Source organism: Monodon monoceros, unplaced genomic scaffold, assembly GCF_005190385.1.
Source record: "Monodon monoceros isolate NGI ecotype Baffin Bay Population unplaced genomic scaffold, NGI_Narwhal_1 Super_Scaffold_3, whole genome shotgun sequence".
NCBI classification, from domain to species: domain Eukaryota; kingdom Metazoa; phylum Chordata; class Mammalia; order Artiodactyla; family Monodontidae; genus Monodon; species Monodon monoceros.
The window spans coordinates 69,797,530-69,820,678 of NW_021703780.1; the positions used below are offsets into that span (position 1 = coordinate 69,797,530).

A 23,149-nucleotide genomic window follows, 5' to 3' on the forward strand; every position below is an offset into this window, starting at 1 on the left:
CACCTATAAAATGATGATAATGAGACTTTCTGTGTTGTGGGTAGAATTAAAATGGTATACAGTACTTGCAGGTCAAGTGCTTAGCAGAGTACCTGTTATACTGTGAGCATAAAATATATATAATCTATTTTGAATCATAATTACTATTAGTAATATCATCTAGGGCATCCTCGCTATGGCTCCCTTCTTCTCAGCGAAGTGGACTAGGAGTCAAGAAACCTACACTACAGTTTTGTCTCTTTCTGACCACAGGACTAATCTTCAGAAGGTCGTTCAACCCTTCAGGGTCTCAATTTTCTCAGCAATAAGAAAAATATGGGGCTTCCCTGGTGGCCCAGTGGTTGAGAGTCTGCCTGCCGATGCAGGGGACGTGGGTTCGTGCCCTGGTCCAGGAAGATCCCACATGCCGCAGAGCGGCTGGGCCCGTGAGTCATGGCCGCTGAACCTGCGCATCCGGAGCCTGTGCTCCGCAATGGGAGAGGGCACAACATTGAGAGGCCCACGTACCGCAAAAAAAAAAAAAAAAAGAAAAAGAAAAAGAAAAAAGAAAAATATGATAACTTCACTGTGATTTCACACTATCTTTTTAAGAAAAATTTTGGTCCTAAAATATCATTCCAAAATAACCATGTAGATACATCTAAAATTAACAGTATTTTTAAGAACCAGTAGGCTGGCAGAATATTTCCACACTTTAAAATTAAAATGAAGCCCTTAAGGATTTTAATTTGCCTATCAGAAAAAAAAAAAAAACTTGACATAATTTCCAAAATGGGTCACACTGAACAAAAACCAGATTACCATCAAACTAATACAAAGACTTTTTAAGTGGTTTTCTTTTCAGGTAGTCAAAGCTTCAGTCTCTTACACACTCTGCTGGCACAAATGCTAGATCATGGATATCACTCAAGGAAGTTGCCCATTATTTTCTCAAACACTGAAGAAGTACATAAGCCCTCAAAAGATACGCCAACTGACTTCCGAGTATCCCACAGAAACACAACATCATCCCTACAGGCCATATTCCTCATGCATAACTTGTTTCCTCCGTGAAATATGAATGTGCATTCCAAATTTACTGCAACCTGAGATGGGCAACTAAGCAATCAATGTTCATTCACTGTTGACAATTCACAACATGAATGCAAAGTTTACCTCTCAAGTTCTGCAATTTTCTTGTCCTTGTCATTCTTTTCATTCTCCACCTCCTTGAGGATCTCCAGCAACCGGTCGACTTCTGCTTGGGCCTTGCCACACTCATCACGGTAATAAGATGCCTCTTTATCAAGCTGTTTTATTCGGTCTGCAAATTCTGGGTTCATCCTGGAGTCATCTTCAATATTATGAGCCTTCAACATTATATTTTTAAAGAATGTAGTTAAGATAACAATTTAGAACAACAATAGATAGTGCAGTCACCAATGGCCCAGAAATTAACTTTGGAGAAAAAAATAACAACTATCAAGAATTATGGGTATACTGTCAGTTAAAAGGCAAAATAGAAAAAATCACAAATTTCAGCTACCTTAGAACTATCTTGATTTTTAAGGCTAGTTTCTTCTATTGTTAATATTTTATTTCATTAAATGATGCTGCTTTTTGCTTTTTTTTCCCCCACAAGAAATGGGGGCTTGGTGGAGGTAGAGACAGTGATGTGTTTATTTCTGGTGTTTTGGTAAACAGAACTAAGACAATTCAACTCCTCACAGTTAAGTAAATGACTCATACTAACAGCTTCCTTTTCCAATACAGAGAAACTGAGAAAAAACAATGTTAAATTATTTCCCCAGGAACCATCAAGGGTATATGTAAAGCTAGGTAACATATAAGAGGCTGGCTGACTGATCATTGAACACTTCATCCCACTGAGAAATTTCAGCAGAAGATGTAGAATGAAACAAAGCCTTGAAAAAGCAGAAGGGCTTTCCAGCTAACAGTCATACCCATAAATTCTTGTTCTTTTGATTAAATAAACCTGAACCGGGAGGAGGATGAGCTAATTCATGAGCAAGCACACAGACGAGAATCTTCAAACACATGCATGGGGGGTGGGGGGGCAGCTTTACACAGGAGAACAGACACAGGCAACAACACAGCAACAACACTGCAGAATAATTTGCAGCCAAAGTATTTGTGGTTTTTTGTGTGTGACAGTGCGTTATGGCTTTTTTTTTCCCAAAATAAACTTTTGGCTGAAATATTCCCAGACAGATGGAAATAACACTGCACTGCAATGTTTTGCCTACCCCTTGTTTCCCATTATTCCTAATTGACTTCTTCAAAGAGCAGGCAGGGAAAAAACAAGTAGTTTAACAACAGTGCACATTCAACATAGAAAGTTCAGAGAGGTCATATATGTATATATCTCCAAAATCCATGTGTGAACTAATAAAATGTTAACAATTTATTAGGACTTAAATTATCCTGCTGTCTTCTATGTAGAGCAGATGTCCGTTGTGTTTTTATACACTTTTTAAAAAAAATTTCAGGGAAAAAACAAGGCAAGCAAGCTGCAACTACTGTGGGGTCAAATGAATCATGCATGGTTAGAAAAATTAACACTAATACTACTGTTAGAAGATTGACAGTCTTTGCAATAATTTAGTAGAAAAAATTCAAAAATTAGTATAAATAAAAATAAATTTCTTATTTATGACAAACTAATTATTTTTAGGATATTTTTGCATGTAACATATTATTTAAGCATGAGGATAGATGGGGAATAATTTGCTTTCACATTCTTTAATCTAAGATTTCCTTATTCAAGAAATAAACTCAACTACGCAAAAGAACTTGGGAAAAATGTATCAATTCAACACAGTATCAGGCAGCCTGTCATCACATTTCTCAGAAAATATTTAGTTTTATTTATTTAGTGCGTACACTGAGTTTCATTATAATAGAATAGAATAGAATTAGTGAGCTTTTTCAGTATAATTAAAATAATCTGAAAGTGAATCTTGAGCTAATATTCCTTTAGGAGTTTATTCATCTAATAATTTTATTTTAAATTGAAGTAATGAATATTAATTTGTTAATCTCCCATCAAAAAATGTAGAGCAGGTATTCTATTTTAAAACAAAATACTCCATATAACTACTTCTATTTGTGATAATAATAATCAACTCATTTCTCTTATAACAGAAAAGCATTTAAAATATACAGCTTTTCGATTACTATGAGAAAGAAAACAAAAATTTCATGTTAATTCTCTTCTACTTTTATACTATATTACCATTATTTTATGGCAGCTAAAAACCTGTCCATGGCAGTTTTCTCAAACTAACCAACCAGTGACATTGAGATGTTTAAGAAAAAGAATTAAAGAACTAAGTAATGACCAGCTAGAAAGACTCAAAATAAATGAATAAATGTTTTGTAGCTTATTTCTGATGAGTGAAAATTCCTTTTTTGACTCAGATTAGAAGATTCACAAAGAGCTAGCCGTTAGCTGCTGTGGTTTATTTTGGTTGTTTTTATTCTTAAGATTATTATTATCACGATTTTTAATAAATGGGTACAGGATTACTAAATGTAAGATCTAGATTCTAAATATGGCCTTGTGTCTTACGACTATGGGCAAATGAATAAGCCTAAGGACAGTGAAAACTATAAAATGACAAACATGGGGAAGGTATTATTCATTTGTGTTTTTATTGTGATTATTATTTTATAATATGCATCCCATAAGTGGGGCTTGTCATACAGCTAAATTGATATGCTTATTTAATTTTCATTGACAAGCTACTACATACACCTTAGAGAAGCCTCCCTGCTAGGTTTTCAGAGAAAGCAGTCTGCTGGTGATAGGTATGTAAACACATTCCTTATTTTAGCTACTTGAAGAGAAGAAGATGAACCAAGGCAAGTTTTCGGCACAGGGTGAAATTCAATGGGTTGGCAATCTTCTAAACCTACCAAGTGAATACGGTTAAAGGACTCATGGGATGTTTAGAGGTATAGAAAGCCTAGGAAAAAACAATCCTGAATCTAGACCATGTTGACCACTGTGTGTGATGCTACGGTTAGATCATGTTATTAAAATGAAGACCATAGCCAAGTTTACAGCTGGCCTGGTGTCTGTTAGATAATTTGTAGGTGCTAATGATTCTTCCTTTTAAAAGGAATGGACAACCTGAAGAACACCTTTGAGTTAAATATACCTATTTATCTCTATATCAATGTCTACTGATGTCTGGGCAAAAGAGTTTATGTCAAATCACCTTCAATATTGGTGTCAGAATTCTTGGAAAGGTTATTAAATAAAGGTGTAGATACATATCATTAAAAAATTTTTCAAGTCAATAGAAAGCTGCAAGAAAGAGTCATATAGAGATGGAAGAGTAACAGCTGCGTTTGGATAATCACTAGGGTCCATGTGAGGACCCAAGGGAAGAGAGAGTTTCACATGACTGTAGCCTGGTGAGTCCCTGATCCAACCTAAGCAGTGGAAGCAAAAGTCTTCCACAGAATTTAGCCAGCTCTACTCAGCATGAATCACAACTTTTCAGAGGATCGGCTGAAACTGTTAACTAGTGTAGCGTGAGTGTGTTATACTGTGATCTATAGACATGGGGGAGATACTATACTAAAGAAAAACAGGAGGAAATTGAGCTTACAAAGCCAATGCTTCCTTCAAAATTGTAAGGCCAGAGCCTCCTCTAAAACTAGAGAGAAGGAAGCACTTTCTTTGCATTTAGGCAATACTCTTGCCTTTTCAAATTAAAACATGGGTTCTTTAATCTGGACTGGGAGTTCCTGATAGGGATCAAAAGTAGACAACAGATTTGGGCCTAATGTACTTTAGGCACTGCAAAAACATAAAAATACATTTGAATAAATCATTACCTGACAAATTCCTACCATGGCGTTGTGACCTATTCAAGGTTTAGACTGAAAATATACAATAAGTACTTCCCCTTATGAATCTGTTGATTTTAAATTAGTACCCCCAAAAGGTCAGGAAGCAATTGCCCATTCCATTCATCTAAGACACATCAACTTCATTCACTAGTCAGGAATCTAGCTCTTGAAAAATGCAGATTGGTGTGGATTTTCTTTTAATTATTTCAGAACTTATGTATCATAAATATAGTTAAGCACATTGTCACTTTCAAAGACGTACACCAGTCATTAAAACCAAAGGAATACCGATGAGCATTTTTTTCCTAATGTAGAGATTTAATTTTTCTGATTAAACAGGTCAGTTTAAAAACAAATCCAGGTATCTGGTTCTGCTTCAAAATATTTCTGGTAACTTTTAGAGCAAATTTCAAGCATCTTACAGAAACACAGAAAATTGAGAAAAGAACATTTCAAAAATGTCTGTATTACATATTAGATCAGTAAATTTTGAGGGTCCCTCAATTATGTTTCTTGCATTTCCATATGTAAGGAAATTTCCCCGCAAATGGGAACAATCAAAACAAAGTTTGAAGCCTCACAGATGTGGGCAAGCTTGCCATTTTGATGTGAACTGGTTCTGAAAGCCTGAATCAAGCACAGAAGAGAAATCTGGTCATGACTTAGGACAAGGAGTACACAACAATACCTAGTGGTTATTTTAATGAAACAATTTAGAACTATTTCAGGAAATAAGGCAAAATTACAGATTAATACTATATCTAAATCAAAGTTAAGAGCAAACGTGATTAAAACCATACCAGGATTGATAGTATCAATATGACAAATCACAAGTTTATTTACACTCCTTGTGTGAAAGTTAGCCATTGATTATTTTTAATAAAATGTTAGTTCATCATTCCAAGTGCCTAGAAAGGAAAGTATTAACTTTGGTCCAGAAACTTGATGTGAAACTAGGCAGGGAATATTCAATTATAATGTTAAATAACATTCTCTCTTTGAAATGGGCCTTAACAATTTTAATAAAAAATCATTTCTCTCAAAATAAACAAATGATTAGTCATGACCATAAAGTGCAAGCAGAACGCTAACTAATGAATCTGAGGACTTTTCTTTCATGCTGCTTATGGTTTTAGCAATAATTTATTAAATTTATGCACTGTAAAAATATGATTCTCCATTGCAGCACTTTGGGGGTTTAGTGTCTGTTAACAACACTTTAACGGTCCTTTCATATCTTAACAGCAGAACAGGGTATATAAACTACTCTAAACATTATTTCAATCTGCTACAGTAAGTTCCAATCTTCACATAATTCTGAGTTATAAACAAAATATTACTTTTTAAAATAGAGTTTTTAGAGTGATTTTAGAACTCTAACATGTTATAAAATTTAAATTTTATTTTAAATCCAATTAATTAATACCAAATATAATAGGTGAGTCTAAAAAATATGTCTGGAAACTAAAAACGATGTACCTTTCAGTCTTACATTAATTAATGCTCAAGGAAATTATTCTTTCACAATTCCAGCTAACTACATCCAGAATATTCACAATTTGCATATTATAACAACCATTCCAAAAAGAAATTTCTTGTCATAGATGAGACAGATAGGATATGTGTAATAAACATAAGAAAAATTATTTTGAACATTTGTTTAAGTTCCACATATACAAAATAAAAGGAACCAACTGTATGCTTAACACTTCTTAAGACCCTTCACACAAAAATATAATTATTAATGTAATACCTTTTAACTATGGAATTTCCTAAAATTAGCAATGTAGAGAACTGAGTAATTATCTGGATGGTCTGATACAAAACATGTGACTTCCAATCTTAAGTGTTATTTCAAATATAACTTGAATTCTTGAAGTACTGAAAGCCTAGATTCAGTGTGAGGTATGTTTTTTTTTGTGTATATGTGTGTTTGTACATGCTACATGTACGCTACATGTATGCTACAACTACCTCTTAAATAGTTGTAATTTTCCACTGTGTCAAGGGAGCTAGTTAGTCTATGAGTGAATCAAATAATTTTCAGACACTGGCTAAAAAAAAATCGTAAAAAGAAACCACTGTACCTAGATAAGGACTGTGAAAGTATTTATAATTCAGCCTATCATGTCCCTGGGATTGCACTCTTATAATGACATATAAATCAGGAAGAGTCCGCTGAACATGAACAAATTTTTTTTTCCCTTTGGACTGGAAAAATGCTTCGTCTTTTTCTTGTAAAACCTTACATAAAATATGAGTCCCACAAAAGGTGAATTTGTAGAAGAGGTGGGATTTCAAAAGATAGTGACCAGGCAGGGTGGACTCATATGTGTGGGAACAACAGAGGGGTCTCAAGTGTGCCTTAGCCAGTAGCAAAGTTGCCCCCAGTACCTCCAAATCAAACATTTGCCCTGCAGCAATGATGGTATTAAATGAAGCACTAAATTTAGGACCCAGAAAGTCTAAAGATTTATGAAAAATTTATAAGAGGCTTCTGGATACGATCTCTGGGCACAATAATCATTTGGGCTACAGCAAAGAAGGTATTGGAGACTGATGAAAAAATGATATTACTTGTCTAGAAGTAAGAACTAAAGGAAGAAAAGAACTCGCCTGAAGATAACCTGCACAGTGTTTATAATGACAAGACAAAACTCCTTCAGGAGTAGAGACTGGTAGTTAAGCTGAGAAAGGTTATTACTATAAGAAGTAATAAGGATACACAGACAACATTTTAGACTCCTAAGACATGGCATTAGAGTATCACTTAGTAAAACAGAGTGACTAATGTAAAAGGTTTTTCAAAGTAGAAGGTTTATTTCTACTCTAGGGTAAAAATACTCCCAGCAGGACTTCAAAGCTTAATTTTTATTTATTGTGATTTAGTTTAGACAGATGTACATAGGACTGACTGTAAAATTATCTTATTTAACAAAAACAAGTTATAATTCACCAAATTTTGTAGGGTGGCCATATTCAAAATAAATAAACAAGAATAAAATAAATTTCCTAGGTACCAATAACTGGTTAGAAAATAAAAGGAGAAATATAGCATTCACAACAGTAACTAAAAACTATATACATAGAAATGCTCAGGGCTATCCTTAAAAAGAAAGATCACAGGCTTATAATAGGAAAATGTCAAAACTTTACTGTAAAAGATAACTGAAATAGATAAAAGTTGTATCAAGTTCACGAAATGGGAAAAAAAATATTGGAAAGATAGCAATCATTCTAAAATTATTTTATAGGTTGAATATAATTCAAATTAAACAACTGTGCTTTTTAATTGACAAGGTGATCCTAAAGTTTACTTGGAATGATAGAAAATTAAAGGCTAAGACATTAAAACAAACTGAGACTTTTAAAAAGCAGAGAGAAGTAGGGTGGAATTTGTTGCACTAGATGTTTAAAAATATTATAAAGCCACAATAAATAAAATTCCGACTCAACAAGCAATGGAAATTGATAAAACTAAACAGAAGCTCAGAAATTAAAATATTCATCCATATAAGAATTTAGTATAAAACAGTAGCAAGATCAGTGGATACAGAAAGAATTACTTGATAAATGGTGTTGGGATAACTAGTTGATCATTTAGAAAAATATAGTTAGAACCCCACCACTCAACATGAATCAAAGTAATCTAAAGATAGATAAGGTGGATAAACTGATATAAAAAGTAACATTTAAAAAATTTAATATAGGTGAGTGTCTATGCTTGAAATCAGAGGATGACTTTTAAGCATGAAGGCAATGAGGAAATCCTAAAGGGAAACACAGGTCAGGAATGTAAAAATAGTTCTCTATAGAAAAAAATTAAATAAAACTTTGCCACAAATCTGACGAAGTTTCCACATAAAGCACAGAATAACCCATACAGAATAATCCAATGAACAAAACAGAAAACTCAAAAACAAGTGCTTACATGACTTAAAGAAACAATTTATAGAAGAAAATTACAAACAGCTAATAAATGAACTGAAAACCTCAACCACACTAGTAATTAATGAAAGGAAAGTTAAAATGAGAAAAAAATTCCACCTGTGCATTTGTCAAAGTTATGTAAAATGAAAGTTCTTGGTGTTGGTCTGGATGTGACAGAAAAAATGCCTTTATTCAGTGCTGGAAGAACCATGCCTTAGTAGAACTTCTCTAAAATGCAACATAGTGGGAACTATCGGGAGCTTTTAAAAGTTACTGGCCCAGGATTTTATTCTATTAAAAAAATAGAAATGTAGGAAAATTAATATGGAAAGATGTTCTTCAGTGTATTATTTATACTGCTAAAAAAAAAGGGGTAAGAAATGATTAACGTTTGGGGAATGAGAACATAGAGTGGAATATCATACAACCATTAAAAAGGTGTTTTAGAAGAACAGTTAATTATATGAGAAAATTCTGATGATATGTCATAAAAATAGGATATAAAACTCAACAAACACTGACACAATTTCATGAAAAGAAATAGATATTAGATAAGAAAAAAGAAAAAGAAAAAAGAAGAAAGAATAGAGGGAAGGAGAGAAGGAAGGAAAAGGGAGGGAAGGGGGAGAAAGGAAAGAAAGAAGGAAAAGGGTAGAAAAGGAAACAGGAGATGAAAGAACACTAACAATCAATCAAAAGATATCTGGGTGTGGAACAACCTAGATGTTCCTAGTTATCATCTCTGTTCACTAAGGTGTCTTGTTACTTTTATTTTCTCCTATATCCATCTATACTTTGGCAAACTTTCTGCTGAGACCATACCTTATTTCTATAACCAGAAAAAGTCATTTTTTAAACACTCTAAAGTATAGAAAATTCATCATGCTGCTTCTCTATCAGTCTAAAAAAGAATTGAGGGCTTCCCTGGTGGCACAGTGGTTAAGAATCCACCTGCCAATGCAGGGGACACGGGTTCGAGCCTGGTCTGGGAAGATTCCACATGCCGTGGAACAACTAAGCCCGTACGCCACAACTACGGAGCCTGCACTCTAGAGCCCATGAGCCACAACTATGAACCTGCGTGCCACAACTACTGAAGCCCGCATGCCTAGAGCCTGTGCTCCGCAACAAGAGAAGCCACCACAATGAGAAGCCTGCGTACCTCAACGAAAAGTAGCCCCCACTCACCGCAACTAGAGACGCCCACGAGCAGCAACAAAGACCCAACACAGCCAAAAGTAAATGAATAAATTTTTTAAAAATTCAAAAATAAATAAATAAAAAAGAATTGAACCCTGAGAATATCTGCAGACAGGGGAGTTAAAATAATGAGCTATACACTATGGAAAACAGTATGGAGGTTCCTCAGAAAACTAAAAAGAGAGTTGCCATATGATCCAGCAATCCCACTCCTGGGCAAATATCTGGGCAAAACTATAATTCAAAAAGATACATGCACCCCTATGTTCACAGCACCACTATTCACAATAGCCAACACATGGAAACAACCTAAATGTCCATCAAGAGATGAATGGATAAAGAAAATGTGGTACATATATACAATGGAACACTACTAAGCCATAAAAAAGAATGAAATAATGCCATTTGCAGCAACATGGATGCAACTAGAGGTTACCATACTAAGTGAAGTAAGTCAGAAAGAGAAATACAAACACCATGTGATAACACTTATATGGGGAATCTAAGATATGACACAAATGAACTTATTTACGAAACAGAAACAGACTCACAGATATAGAGAATAGACTTGTGCTTGCCAAGGGGCAGCGGGGTGGGGAAGGATGGATTGGGAGTTGGGAATTAGCAGATGCAAACTATTATATATAGAATGGATAAACAACAAGGTCCTACTGTATAGCAGAGGGAACTATATTCAATATCTTGTAATAAACCATAAAGGAAAAGAAAATGGCAAAGAATATATACATGTATAACTGAATCACTTCAGTGTACAGCAGAAATTAACACATTGTAAATCAACTATACTTCAATAAAATAAATTTTAAATAATAATGAGCTATATTAATAATTGGCTATATTCCCAGGATGCCAAAACAATGGGTTAGCTTAATTAACTCAGGGAGAAAAATCAGTCAACGACTTTTGAATTAGTCACCTAAAGGACTGAAAAGTTTGCTTTTGCATCCTAGAGACCCATCACTGGGTTAAAATGAAGGCAAAATCCAATACCTGCCATGTTATCAATATTTCTGGAAATGGTCTAAAAGTTAACAGAACTATTTCTTTGGCCCTACCTATCCTAACAGGGATGGTGAACTCCTATTGTGGTCCTGATAAATCATAGCTGCTGCAGAAACAAAGCCCTCCCCATTTGCCCTGCACACCTAAAATATGACATACTTAGGTTTTTTTCCTGTCCTTAAGTAGTAAGTGTGAGACAATTTCAGTGGGATTACTTTACACCTCTTTAAAATGATCTACAGAAAACACTTATTTTTCTCGCGGTCAATTTTCAAGCTTGAAGATATCCCAATCTTAATTTGCCTTTCTTCACATCTCCACTGTCCTAAGCCTGCTTATTAACCATTCAAATGTTAAGGAAAAGGAAATTTGGATTATTTTTGTTGCTCTGCTAAAAATCACACATGGGGAAAGAGGTTAATAAAGATGCTCCAACGAGGCTTGAGGAATTCTGTTTGCAAAAGTAAAATTTGTTTTAAAGAATGGAGGGTGGAGACTGAATCTAATGAAATACACCCAAGCATCTTGTGTATCATGCTGTATGTATCCTGGAGCAGCGGCTTAACAAAAAGTTGTAGGCTGAATTGTTTCCTTTATCCCTGCTATTCCTTTTTCCCATGATGGGAATTTATAAATAAGAGATAATTAGAATGCATGATAGCACAGATCACATCTGCCACATAACAAATCCCAGTCACCTTATGTATTATTTCTCCCATTAAGTCACCTAAGTTGGAAAAACAAAAAAGCCCTTCTTCTTTAATAAGTTAAAGAAACAAACTGCTTCATATAAACACACACTTGTCATGAGGATAAAAAAATTAGTGGTGGCATCTGGGCTGTTTTACACATATTTTTACTAGTTACCTGTTTTTTTGTACCATTAAGCTACAATCAGAATTGTTACTACCTGTTATTAGGAGACTATATTTTAGTTTGTTCTCAAATGATATGTTTTTAACTCTTACAAAACCCACAGTAATGTTAGGCATTTACTAGTCTCAAAGAGCATAGCCCTACTTTAAAATAAAAACCTATTTTAACTTCTATCCCTTGAATATAACATACATTGAGTTGTTTGCTATTTTACAAATGCTATCCCTTTTGGCATAGATAACTCTATGTTTGAAGGATCTGGGAAAGAATTCTATGAGCCTAGATCTGCAGATGACCTCTGTTTTTCTATCGCCTTAGGGTTGAAGTTCAGACAGAGGTAATATCAGAGCTGGCAATAGTTCCCTGAGTTCTTAATTTTTTAATTTCACTTTCAAAAGAAATGGCAGTGGCCTCTGCACAGGTCATTTCTTTTGACAGAACGGAAATGGGAAGAGACGTATATTTTCGAAACACCCCCAATATGGCACACTGTGACGTGATCAATGGATCCTCATGCTTTGATATGTTACAGCGGGAACTTTCAGAAATGACTTACTGGGTTGTACATCTGATTGAACAACTGCTCAGCTTGCTACATTGCAAAGGTGGGGAGGCAGTGAAGCACAGACAGGGAAAGAAGGAAAGATCCAGAAACACAGCATTAGCTCAACAAATCTAGTGCATTTGCACAGACAAACTCATGGTTAAAAGGAAGAAATTTCAGTTTCTAAACATTCCACAGTGAAAGTGAGAGGCTCTAGGGAAACAGAAATGTTGACTTTGGCTCCTAAAAAAGAATAGCTGGAATAAGAAATTGAAGGTTTGTGTTACTTTCCCTTTCTCAAGTTAAATAACCCATGAAATAAAGAAAGCTGTCCACTTTTGATGATACATGGAGTGCTGGCCTCCAGCAATGAATCAGAGGAAGTGCTTTTGGCCAAGCCTGCAATTTGTTACCTGAACTTCAAAGATGGTAATAATAAAAGATTAATTAAATCTTATCATTGAATTTATAGCTCTTCTTTTATATTAACACCAGCCTGAATTTTCTATTCAGTCTAACTTTAGAAAAATATAGACCAGCAAACAGCAGGTTAGCAATAGCAAAATATCAGTAAGCAAGACATTACAGGATTAACAGCAAATGGGAAAAGAAAAAATTTAAGTCAGTAGGAAGATTAAAGGGAACCAAAATACAGTATTATCCATTGTCTACTACCAATTTCCACTGGTAGTTCATAACAACAAAAAATACCATTTTTTGTGTCTATCCTACTATGTTCCAAGTCCTTTAGAATCTGTAATGCTCTTCTATTTTGTGTAGAAGATTTAAATGTTTGCAGATTTAAATGTACTAAATATTTTAAATAGCATCCTCAAGTTATATTTATTAAATACTTGCATCATTAATTTGGGGCTCAATGTCAAGGTGTAGAAGGTGAAATATTGTAGGATCTTTTCATTTGCTTTAAGCCAAGACATGTCTTTGAAGAACATGAATTTTTTCTTCAACTTTGATAAAGTAAATGATAGTTTTACTGTGGTTTTAAAAAACACCCTCCTCAAAATGATATTAATTGGAAAATTACCAAATAAGACAAATCAAAACATTTTGAATTGCTGTTGCTTCTCAAATGATTTCTAGTCATTTAAAGTAAATTTACTTCTACATATTGAACACTGAATACTCTTTTGAAAGACAAAATGATCCACATGTCACTAGGCTCTTCTCAACCCCTAGGTGTCTAATTAAGATTAATGAATGCACTAAGTTATAAAGCACACTCATAGCCAGTACTTAAGAATTATTTGGTTAATATCATTTTATCAGCCTCACTAATATCAGTAAAGATTTCCTTACAAGTGAATCTTGGATTGTTTGTTTTTAAGAGGTGGGATGGAATGTGTAAGGAATAGCTCCTTTTCTGCCTATAGTGACCATTTTTGACACAAAGTATTTGGAACTGTCTTAAACTGACATAGTATAGTAAAGGGCTCAAAGCAACTATGTGTATGAATGTTCTCCACAAACTTTTCTGTTAAAAACTCACCAATTTCAAGCATTGTTTATAAGACAAAAGCAAATTTAAATCGCCATTTGGATTCCATTGTCACTAGCAAACAAGGTTTCTGTTCAGCTAAACACATCTACAATGCTGTATGGATTTTATGATAAAAATACCTGGACGCTCACAAATCTTAAGCAAAATTCCATGGGGAACTCATGGTTTATTTATGATATAATAAAACTATTATGTTTTCAGCTTTCATTTAGTAACCCTTTATATTTTATTCACAAGTCACATACCCTTTTATTTAAAAGGAGGCCCAGACACTCCTTAAGCTTTTATAGCTGCTTATTTTTCCATGAGTAAATGATGTGTTTTATGTATATTCACATACGGTTGGCTTATATTTTCAAATATTTCATGCAGATCTCAATTCTTTTTAAGGTGATGGGTACTTGAGGTTTTTACAGAACTATTTATTAGCAGAAATTAAAGAGTACTAGAAAAAGTATTTTGAACTTTCGAATTTAGTTGATGTAGAGGGCCAAAAATAACAAAATAACATCTGCAGGTTAGGTATAAAAATATTTAAATTATAATTACCTTATTTAATCTCACTGTACTATGCATTTAGGAGACAGTATAAGCAAAGATTATTTATATACTTAGAAATAAATTATCTTTTCATAAATTAAATAGGTCCTTTACAGCAAGACAACCATATTTGTTACTTTAATCCTGGTGATGTAGCAGAATGTTAAAATGTCATCAGGAATAATGCTAAAATATTTATAGGATTTGATCTATGAATTTCAGAACATGGTGTCTATCTGAGAGTCTAAGGAAACCACATGTTCTAATTGACTTTTGGGGGTTAACCATACCTATGTTGAAAGAAACTAAATTCAATTGCATAGACATTCATTTATTAAACTAGTTAAGTCATATACATGGAAACTACAAGCATCAATACATGAACCTCTTTCTTTTAATCTTTAGAGGATTTCAAATTCCATAGATGACTTACACTAAAAGGGAGGGTGTCAAGTATGTATCTGCAGGAATAATATATGGGATGCCCTCAACTCCGTAATGGCTCCTCAGAGTTGATGAAGGGCATCTTTCATGCCCAGGTCTATTTGGGGCCCTCCTTCAGGACTTAGCACATTGCAAGTGAGGTAAGATAACTCAAAGACCACCACAGGAAGCCAAAGAAGTTCTCTCACAGAGTTACCTGAGAGTCTGCCTTATGATCACAAAACTGTTCATTAAATAAAAAGTACCTTTCTTAGGTTCATTTCTTGATATGCATATACATGTATAACATATTGCAGAAAACATTCATATATGCGTCAAGAATATGTATCATACACCCAATGCATAAACAGCCAAGTCAATCTCCACGTAAACACCCTCAAAGAGGCAGTTTAAATTCTTCTATTTATTGCTCAAGATTTCTGTTTAACTAGATGTTGCTTGAAAAAAGTGAGATGTTGAGTGGATTAGGAAATAGACTTTGTAATATAGAGATTTTCTGGCTGTTTTTTTGTGAAGAGATTTGACCTGTATATTTATCTTTTTCTGTATTAGTAAGGAGACTTTATTAGTGTGAAATCTCACGACAATTCCCTAAAATTCTGTGGTAAAGTGTACACAGTATAATCACATTTCAGTTATATATTGCATCATACGTACAAAATAGTATATTAAATTTTAAAATATCCAGAATTTCTCCACAGATATGATGCTTTCACATCCCTATCATCCATATCATATATTTTCATAACTCTAGCGAATAAATCCCCATTCCAATATGCTATGAATTATACAGTCAAATTTTATTATATGCTTCGTTTGATTGTTTAGATTCTTATCATCTCTTTTGAATAAGTTTATAAGTTGTCAAAGGGAAACAAAATGCTTAAACTCATAATGTTATGAGTTTTACGTGAACAATGAATGCAGACGTACCAAACAACACAGGGAAAAAGTCAAAGGAACAATGCATGACTGGAAATGTACTCCACAAAAATGTCCAGTTCAGAGAAAACATGTTAATGCTGCAATGCAAAGATCCTGCTTTCTTTTCTGAAGCCTTCTACATACAAACTTGCTTAGACATTCAGGCCATTTCTGGTCAAGTATAAATAGTCAATCCGTACATCTTCCAAGGACTCAACTATTTTGGTGAACTTCTAGAAATTTAACATTGTCGGGTAAAGTTTTGCAAAGTTCCAATTAAAAAAATTGACCTACTTCTGAAAGTAGTAAAAGTTTATTAATGTATAATGGGACCCCTGGATTCTTTGGTTTATGCAAACACTTCCATTTATCTTTTTTTGATAGTTGAGATTTGCCCAGAGAGTAATGGCTGGTTTTTGGTTTTTAAAATATTTTTCACTTCTGCTACAATTTTCATCTATTTGTCAAGGTTTTGTTTTGTTTTGTTTTGTTTTGTTTTGTGTTTCCCCAGACAGGAAACCTAAGATAAATTTTCAGGTTCACAGACAGACTTGATGCAGACTTCTTAGGAATAAAGATTGCTCAATTAATCCTTTTATCACCAGATGACAAAAGATAAGGGGTTTTTATTTTTTGAAAAATGTCTCTTCCTTTCCTATTTTATAAATTCAGAAAATGAGCATGTTTTTTCTTACACTTCACTTACCTTTTTTAACTGTGCTTCCAATTTGTTACATTCTTCTTTCTTTTGTTCAATGGCTATTTCTAGAGATTTTAATTTGGAGTCCCTTTTCAGCCCCGCTGAGGCTAATGAAGATGCATGTTCCTTGAGGTCAATTAAACTAGACTGAAAGGAAAAGAACACTAGTTAAGTAGAACACTATAATTTCTACTAGTAATGTCTTCAATTTGAATACATTGATTCTATACATAGTAATAAAGTGTGCATTAGACAGAGAGGGAAAATATAGTCTTACTAAGGTAACAATAGTCGGCCCTGGCCAGGATATTAAAGTTGGCCAGTTTACAGAACCAAGCAGGATCTAATTGCAGTAAAAATCAAATGTGACCAAATGGTGCAGTCAGTAAATGCATGTTTCATGTCTCAAAGTTATGCTAATGAACTAAGTCCCAAGGTGGTCTTTACATGTCATGGCAAAACAGACACCCTGAACCTTCCATTTATGTTTATTGCTGTCAGGTGGCACAGACTCTAAGAAAAATATGAAAGAAAATACAAACTTTAATTCTTTTCTCCCCGAAAAGGGCAGATCAAGTATAAAAGAAGAATCCTGTTGTTTTTATCAAATTCCATTTCTTTAATGAAAAATGGCCAACGGTTTCTCAAACATCTTCTACAGAATCAAAGATAAAATTACTTAAAAATTCAGAGTAGACTTTATGGCCTAGTGCTTTGTAAATTCAGATTCAGCAATATAATGAATCTCCCCAACTCTGACATGGGGTTACCCAAGTTGTTGAATTCATTCATCACGCCCAGAAACCAAGAGCTTCCCTGTATAGTATGAATCCCAGAAGGTAAAGAAATAAACACTAGCATATACCACAGAACACAAGGTTGCTAGCTAGGAGAGTAACGTCCACCAGCAAACACAAAATGGTTAGCAACGTCTATCTACGTGACTAAATTGTTCAGGTTCCACCCAAAATCAGACAGGGTGTATTTCCTTTATATCCCTTTGCAGTGCCTAGGAAAACACTAAGCACACAGCAGTTTCTCAGTAAATGATGTGGTCTAATACTTTATTGCTTCATGGGCACTGGAACAACCTTATTGATGAAGATACTGCCACAATCACCCAGCAAACCACCCAGGTCCTAACAACCCTCTGAGGGACAGGTTAGCCATTCTCATTTTTCAGGTAAGGAAACTGAGGCTCACATGAGGCCCTGTCTTCTCCAAGGTTCTCAAGCTATTAATGGGAGACATAGGTCTGAACCCAGGTCTCCGACTCCAATTTCAATGGTCTTTATCATGTAACTACCACAGAAATAATAAAGAAACTTATAATCCAGGCACTCTGTCATGCTGAAGATTATTACCACTCCAACTAAATTATAAGCTCCATGCTAACAACAATTATACATTGTTTTCCTTTATAAATTTAAATTTGCCAGGGGTGATAGCTTTATGTGTCAACTTGGCTAGGCCATAGTCTCCAGTTATTCAATCAAACACTAACCTTAAGTGTTGCTGTGGAGGTATTTTGTAGATGTGACTAACATCTGCAATCAGTTGACTTTAAGTAAAGGATATTATTCTTCATAACCTGGGTGGGCCTGATCCTATCAGTTGAAAGGTCTTAGGAGCAGACTAAGGTTTCCCTCAGGAAGAAGAAATTCCTCCTGTGGACTGCAGCATCAGCTCCTGCCTGAGAGTTTCCAGCCCGCCCTTCCCGATGGCCTTCCCTGTGAATTTTGGACTTGCTTAGCCAGCCTCCATAACTATGTAAGCCAATTTCTTGTAATAAATTTCTTAACATGGTTAAATTCCTTGGTACAGTTCTGTTTTTCTGGTGGAACCTTGACTGACACATCTAGCCCAGTGGCAGGCACATTATTACACAGGAACAATAAATGTTTGCAGAAATGCCTATCTGAAGTTCATAAAATGTAAGCATTGTTTACAAAATTATTTTCATTTAAAGCTTATGCTCCACCATGTCATCAAGATCTCTTTTCAATTAGAAGCATATCTATCAATCTATCTATATCTATCTATATATATATATATATTTTTTTAAGGTGCAAACCCATGAATAACACTTGCAATCTGTGAAGAATGCTGCAAACGAGATAGAAGCTTCTGTGCCTTCTGTTACATACTAACTACAGTAATTACAGATCCCCCAGGATTTACATTCTTTATTTTCATATCAAAGAAATAATCTCTTCTCTAAAAACTAGTGAGCTTAAGTTTTAGAGAATACAAATTTTGTTTCTAAGTTTCCTCAAAATTCCTATTACTCATCAATTGTTCCCTTCTTGGACTCCTAATTTAGACAGTACTTTAATTTGTATAGAATTATCAAAATCCAAGGGCTGAGGTGATACTTTGGAGCTGGGACATATACAACTATGCTGCGATACAACCCAACAGAGCAAAAGGATTGACATATCATAAAGGAGATAGACATTTTCCACAGACAAAAATAAGTGTGAGGGGACCAAGTGTGGACAATGGCACATATCTCAGAGCTTTGGAGACTGAATAAAAGAATGGGCATTGCTGCTTCTCAAACTTCTCCACCGAAGTATCCCTAAGTAAACTAAAGGGGTTATAGCCATCCCTCAGAATAGGGATACTCTCCATAACCACCAAAAAAATATTTCTTTAAAGCATATTGTTTTATATTAAAAAAATGCAGGTAAGATTTGTTTTTTGTATCCATGTTTGCGCTAGCATTAAAATACTCTTTCAAATTATTTACCATAATGTAAAAATGATGTCCCAGAAGAGCAGCCACAACCTATACCTATGTGTCCAGCATGGTACCATATCTCCTAACCTGGGGGTATTGAGTGATCCATTTGAGAAGCACAGATGAATGTACAGCACCCAACACAAGGATTAGTACATAACAGGCCCTCAGTAAAGTGGAGCTATTGTTATTATCATCAATGCTGTTGTTGTTACTGTTATCTCAAACAAGGGATCATGAGACATTGAAAAAAAAATACAGAATCCTCCAAGCCGTATGAATATGGTAAGACATCAAGAAAACTTTCAAGGAGCTAAATGGTATGTGGTCAGTAGAGTACAGAAGATACGCACAGAGCATCACCAGATGTAGGGAATTACAGTAAATGCTGTTCTTTGAATTCAGATAGCTTTACAAAGCAAAGGTAACTAGGTGCACCAAGCCTTCACACTGTCCCTCAAACTAAGTCTCTAGTCTCTCAAGGCTACATGGATATGGGTTTATGAGTACTATCAGTGTGGTTGTTTTCCCAGACTCACCTCTTTTTCAGTCAGTTCAGCTTGTAAAGCGTTGACCTTCTCTTTCAGGTCTTTATTCTCTTTTCGGAATGATTCTATCTCTTCAAGTCTTTCCCGATCATCTCTCTCCCGTTGTTCTTTCAAACGCTCAATTATTCTTTCCTGTGAGGCAATTGCCCAAAAAAAGAGTTGAGAACCGATCAGTGTGCATGCCAAGGCATGCTACAAAAGGAAATAAGAAGAAATACACATAAGAAATGTTCTAGAGGAATCAACAAACACAAGATATTCAAAACTGGGTTTGTGAAGAGAAGCTGTGCGTAACAGCATTTGGAAAAGACAGTCAATAAAGCTTTCAGCTTGTTAATCAAAGTTAATATCATAGGGTTGCAAGGGATCTCAATGTTCAAGTTCATGGTGGTACCAGGAAAATTCCAAGAGCAATTCCAGAAGAGGGAGGTTCAGGCACCAAGACCTAAAGTCTTGTATGGGTAAGGGGAAGAGGTAGAACTAAACTCTTGGATCAACCCTCTTTGCTTGGCTTTCCCATTTGATGTCAAAGAACCTTCCTTGATTTCTGAAGACTCTTCTCGCTAGAAAGGGGATCAAAGTGGGGCAGGACCTAGACCCCTCCGGGACTTAGAGCTGGACTCACAGTGAAAGCTTGAGACAAAAGAAAGAATAAGCTCCTTATATAAGTGATTTTTCAATGTGTCTGGAGCTGTTTATTTACTTCCATATTTTTTCAGTGGTTTCTTGGCAATCAGTAGAGACTCAAAAACACTGCTAGAATTTGAGCAAAGTTCAAACAGCAGCTTCTTTTACTGAAAAGCTGCTACATGCTAGGCACTGTGACACACCCTTCTCATCTAGTCCTTATCACATCTGTGAGATCTGAACCAGTACCACTGGTAACAGAGTAGTGCAGAGGAAACCCATTCTCAGAGAGGCCGACTGACTCGTCCAAAGTGATCCAGCTCATAAACAGAAGGCCCACCCTGCCATCCAGGGCTGTCTGAGTCTTAGCCACGCCCAAAAGAACACACTGCCACAAACATACACCTGGAGCCATTCAAGGAGATCTGAGGGTCTGTCTGCCCTTGACTTTTACATTGAAATAAAAACATTACTGTAGTAGACATGTCTTCCAAAAGTGTGAAATCTTACTGATATCAAAATAAGAACCTTTTGTTTTTTTCCTAAGGATTTTTTTTTAAATTTATTTATTTTTGGTTGCGTTGGGTCCTCGTCGCTGTGCGCGGGCCCTCTCCAATTGCGACGAGCAAGGGCCCCTCCTCGTTGTGATGCTCAGGCTTCTCATTGCAGTGGCTTCTCTTGTTGTGGAGCACGGGCTCTAGGCGCGGGGGCTTCAGTAGTTGTGGCGCACGGGCTTAGTTGCTCCGCGGCATGTGGAATCTTCCCCGAGGGGCTCGAACCCACGTCCCCTGCACTGGCAGGTGGATTGTTAACCACTGCGCCACCAGGAAAGTCCCAGAACCTTCTTTTTTTAAAGAAAATTCTGCTTGGGTAAAATTTAAGTTAGATTTCTGAAACTTGTTTCAAATTACCTAACACATATTTGAATTTCCTTTTGGATGGTCATGTTAAAAAATGTTGGTGCAACGATTCTTAAGAATATTGTCTTTTATATTCTTACAAGTATATAGTACAAGACGATGCCTGATATATAAGACAACTGTAAAATGGTATTTAATGTAGAGGGAAGTTAGTTTGAACACTTAGCCTGTGATTTAAGTTCCCCCAGGGGAGCAACTGTTCTACCCCAATGACAATAATTTATGTCTAATGCTTTCAAGGGCAAAAAAAGTAACATTGTTGTTTTGTAATTACTCAAAAACACTTTAAAATGAAGTATATTATTACTATAACAGTGGGGGTAGAAATAGAACAAATGAGTCTATTACATTCCCTATTTTGTTTCTTCTTGATTTCAGTTACTGTCCTATTTTACTCTGTCTGTGCCACTGTAGAGTAGATGATTATGTGATTGACAGAAGAAGGAAATGGCCTCAGTGCACGGTAAGTCTCTCAAGGACTTTTAACAATTTCAGCAACTGAACCCACACCTTTTGCCTGCACTTATTGCAAAAGCCTCACAACTGGTCACCCCGTGAGCAGGCCATCTCCATCCCATCACTTCCACCCCGTGGCTGTTGGAGTGATATTTTTAAAGCCCCAAACTGATCATGTCACATCACTATTTAGAAACCTTCCCAGGAATCACTCTGGCCAGAACATAAACATGCATTTATTCTCACTAGGCACCCTTTGCTTGGTTTTATTGCATGTCCACTCTCTCAGCCTAGCTTTCCAAAAGGCAACAGTCAAATCTTATGAATCTCTTAACCCAGGGCTGGGCAAACTGTCTGGCATACAACAGGCAATTAAAAAGGCTGATGGAAGGAACAAAATTCAAATTAGGGATCATCCTGTCTTCAAAGGAAGGGAAATTAAGTATGCATGTTAACATCCAGAAGGTGTCAGAGTCACTTGGAAATTAGGTTGATTTGCTCTAAGCACTTGTACTATTGACTGGGCATCGATGACAAAGAAAATCAGCAAGCAGTATAATGTTTTTAAGTGTTATTGATGATTCAATACTACAAAATATTTCTCCGTCAATCACAAAACTAATTTAACTGTCAGCCGCGCAGGGCCAGATGTCAAAAACATGTGTTAAAAGGTCCTAATATGGCATGATCTACTTGATTAACAACCAACTTGCAGAAATTCCAACAATGTGTTCTTGTTTTAGTCTTATTTGCATTGGCAAGTGTTCCTTGTGCACCCATCTGGCTCTGCACAGGTCTAATCTATTTGTGCTTTATCACTGGGTGGAAACTGCACTGCAGTGGCCTCCAGCTCTGCTATCTGGCTTTCTCAACTGCTTATCTGCTACGTGGCCACAGCAAGGCTTGGCGAGACCAGCTTTATAAATACTGCGGGTTCCTTGAGCTTCTCTGTGTCATTCCTAGAGCTAAGTCATACTCAATCTTAACTCACCAAGCAGCATTATTTATTTATTTATTTTTACACACTCTGGATATTTGAATAAGTTCCCGGACATTAAAAGGAATAACACGCTCCCTGGGATGTAATAATCCAAGTGAAATGGTGAACAGTGCCTAATGGGTTCTATTCATCAGCCAAAGGACAGCAAATAATTAAATGCTCTTATAAGTACACGATTTTTAATTAATCATTTTCTTTTTTGTCCCATGTCTTGTTGCAGAGGATCTGTCCACTTACATGTGGATAAAAATGGAACTGGTGAGGGGAAGGCTATTAAAAGAGATTGGATTGT

General features: G+C 35.5%; 1 protein-coding gene across 2 annotated transcripts in view; it reads right to left on the bottom strand.

Annotated features, from left to right (window-relative positions):
- ERC2 (ELKS/RAB6-interacting/CAST family member 2) overlaps positions 1-23,149 on the bottom strand; it is a 961,347-nt gene that overhangs the window by 507,662 nt on the left and 430,536 nt on the right. For both annotated transcript variants that reach the window (XR_003796722.1, XM_029242971.1), the window contains exons 9-11: positions 19,846-19,986; positions 16,570-16,710; positions 1,156-1,349 (exon numbers count right to left, since the gene is read on the bottom strand). Coding sequence is in view for 1 of the 2 variants with exons in the window: in XM_029242971.1 (XP_029098804.1) it covers positions 1,156-1,349; positions 16,570-16,710; positions 19,846-19,986 (476 nt within the window). In the remaining variant the exon portion in view is untranslated. The remainder of the gene's footprint in view (positions 1-1,155; positions 1,350-16,569; positions 16,711-19,845; positions 19,987-23,149) is intronic.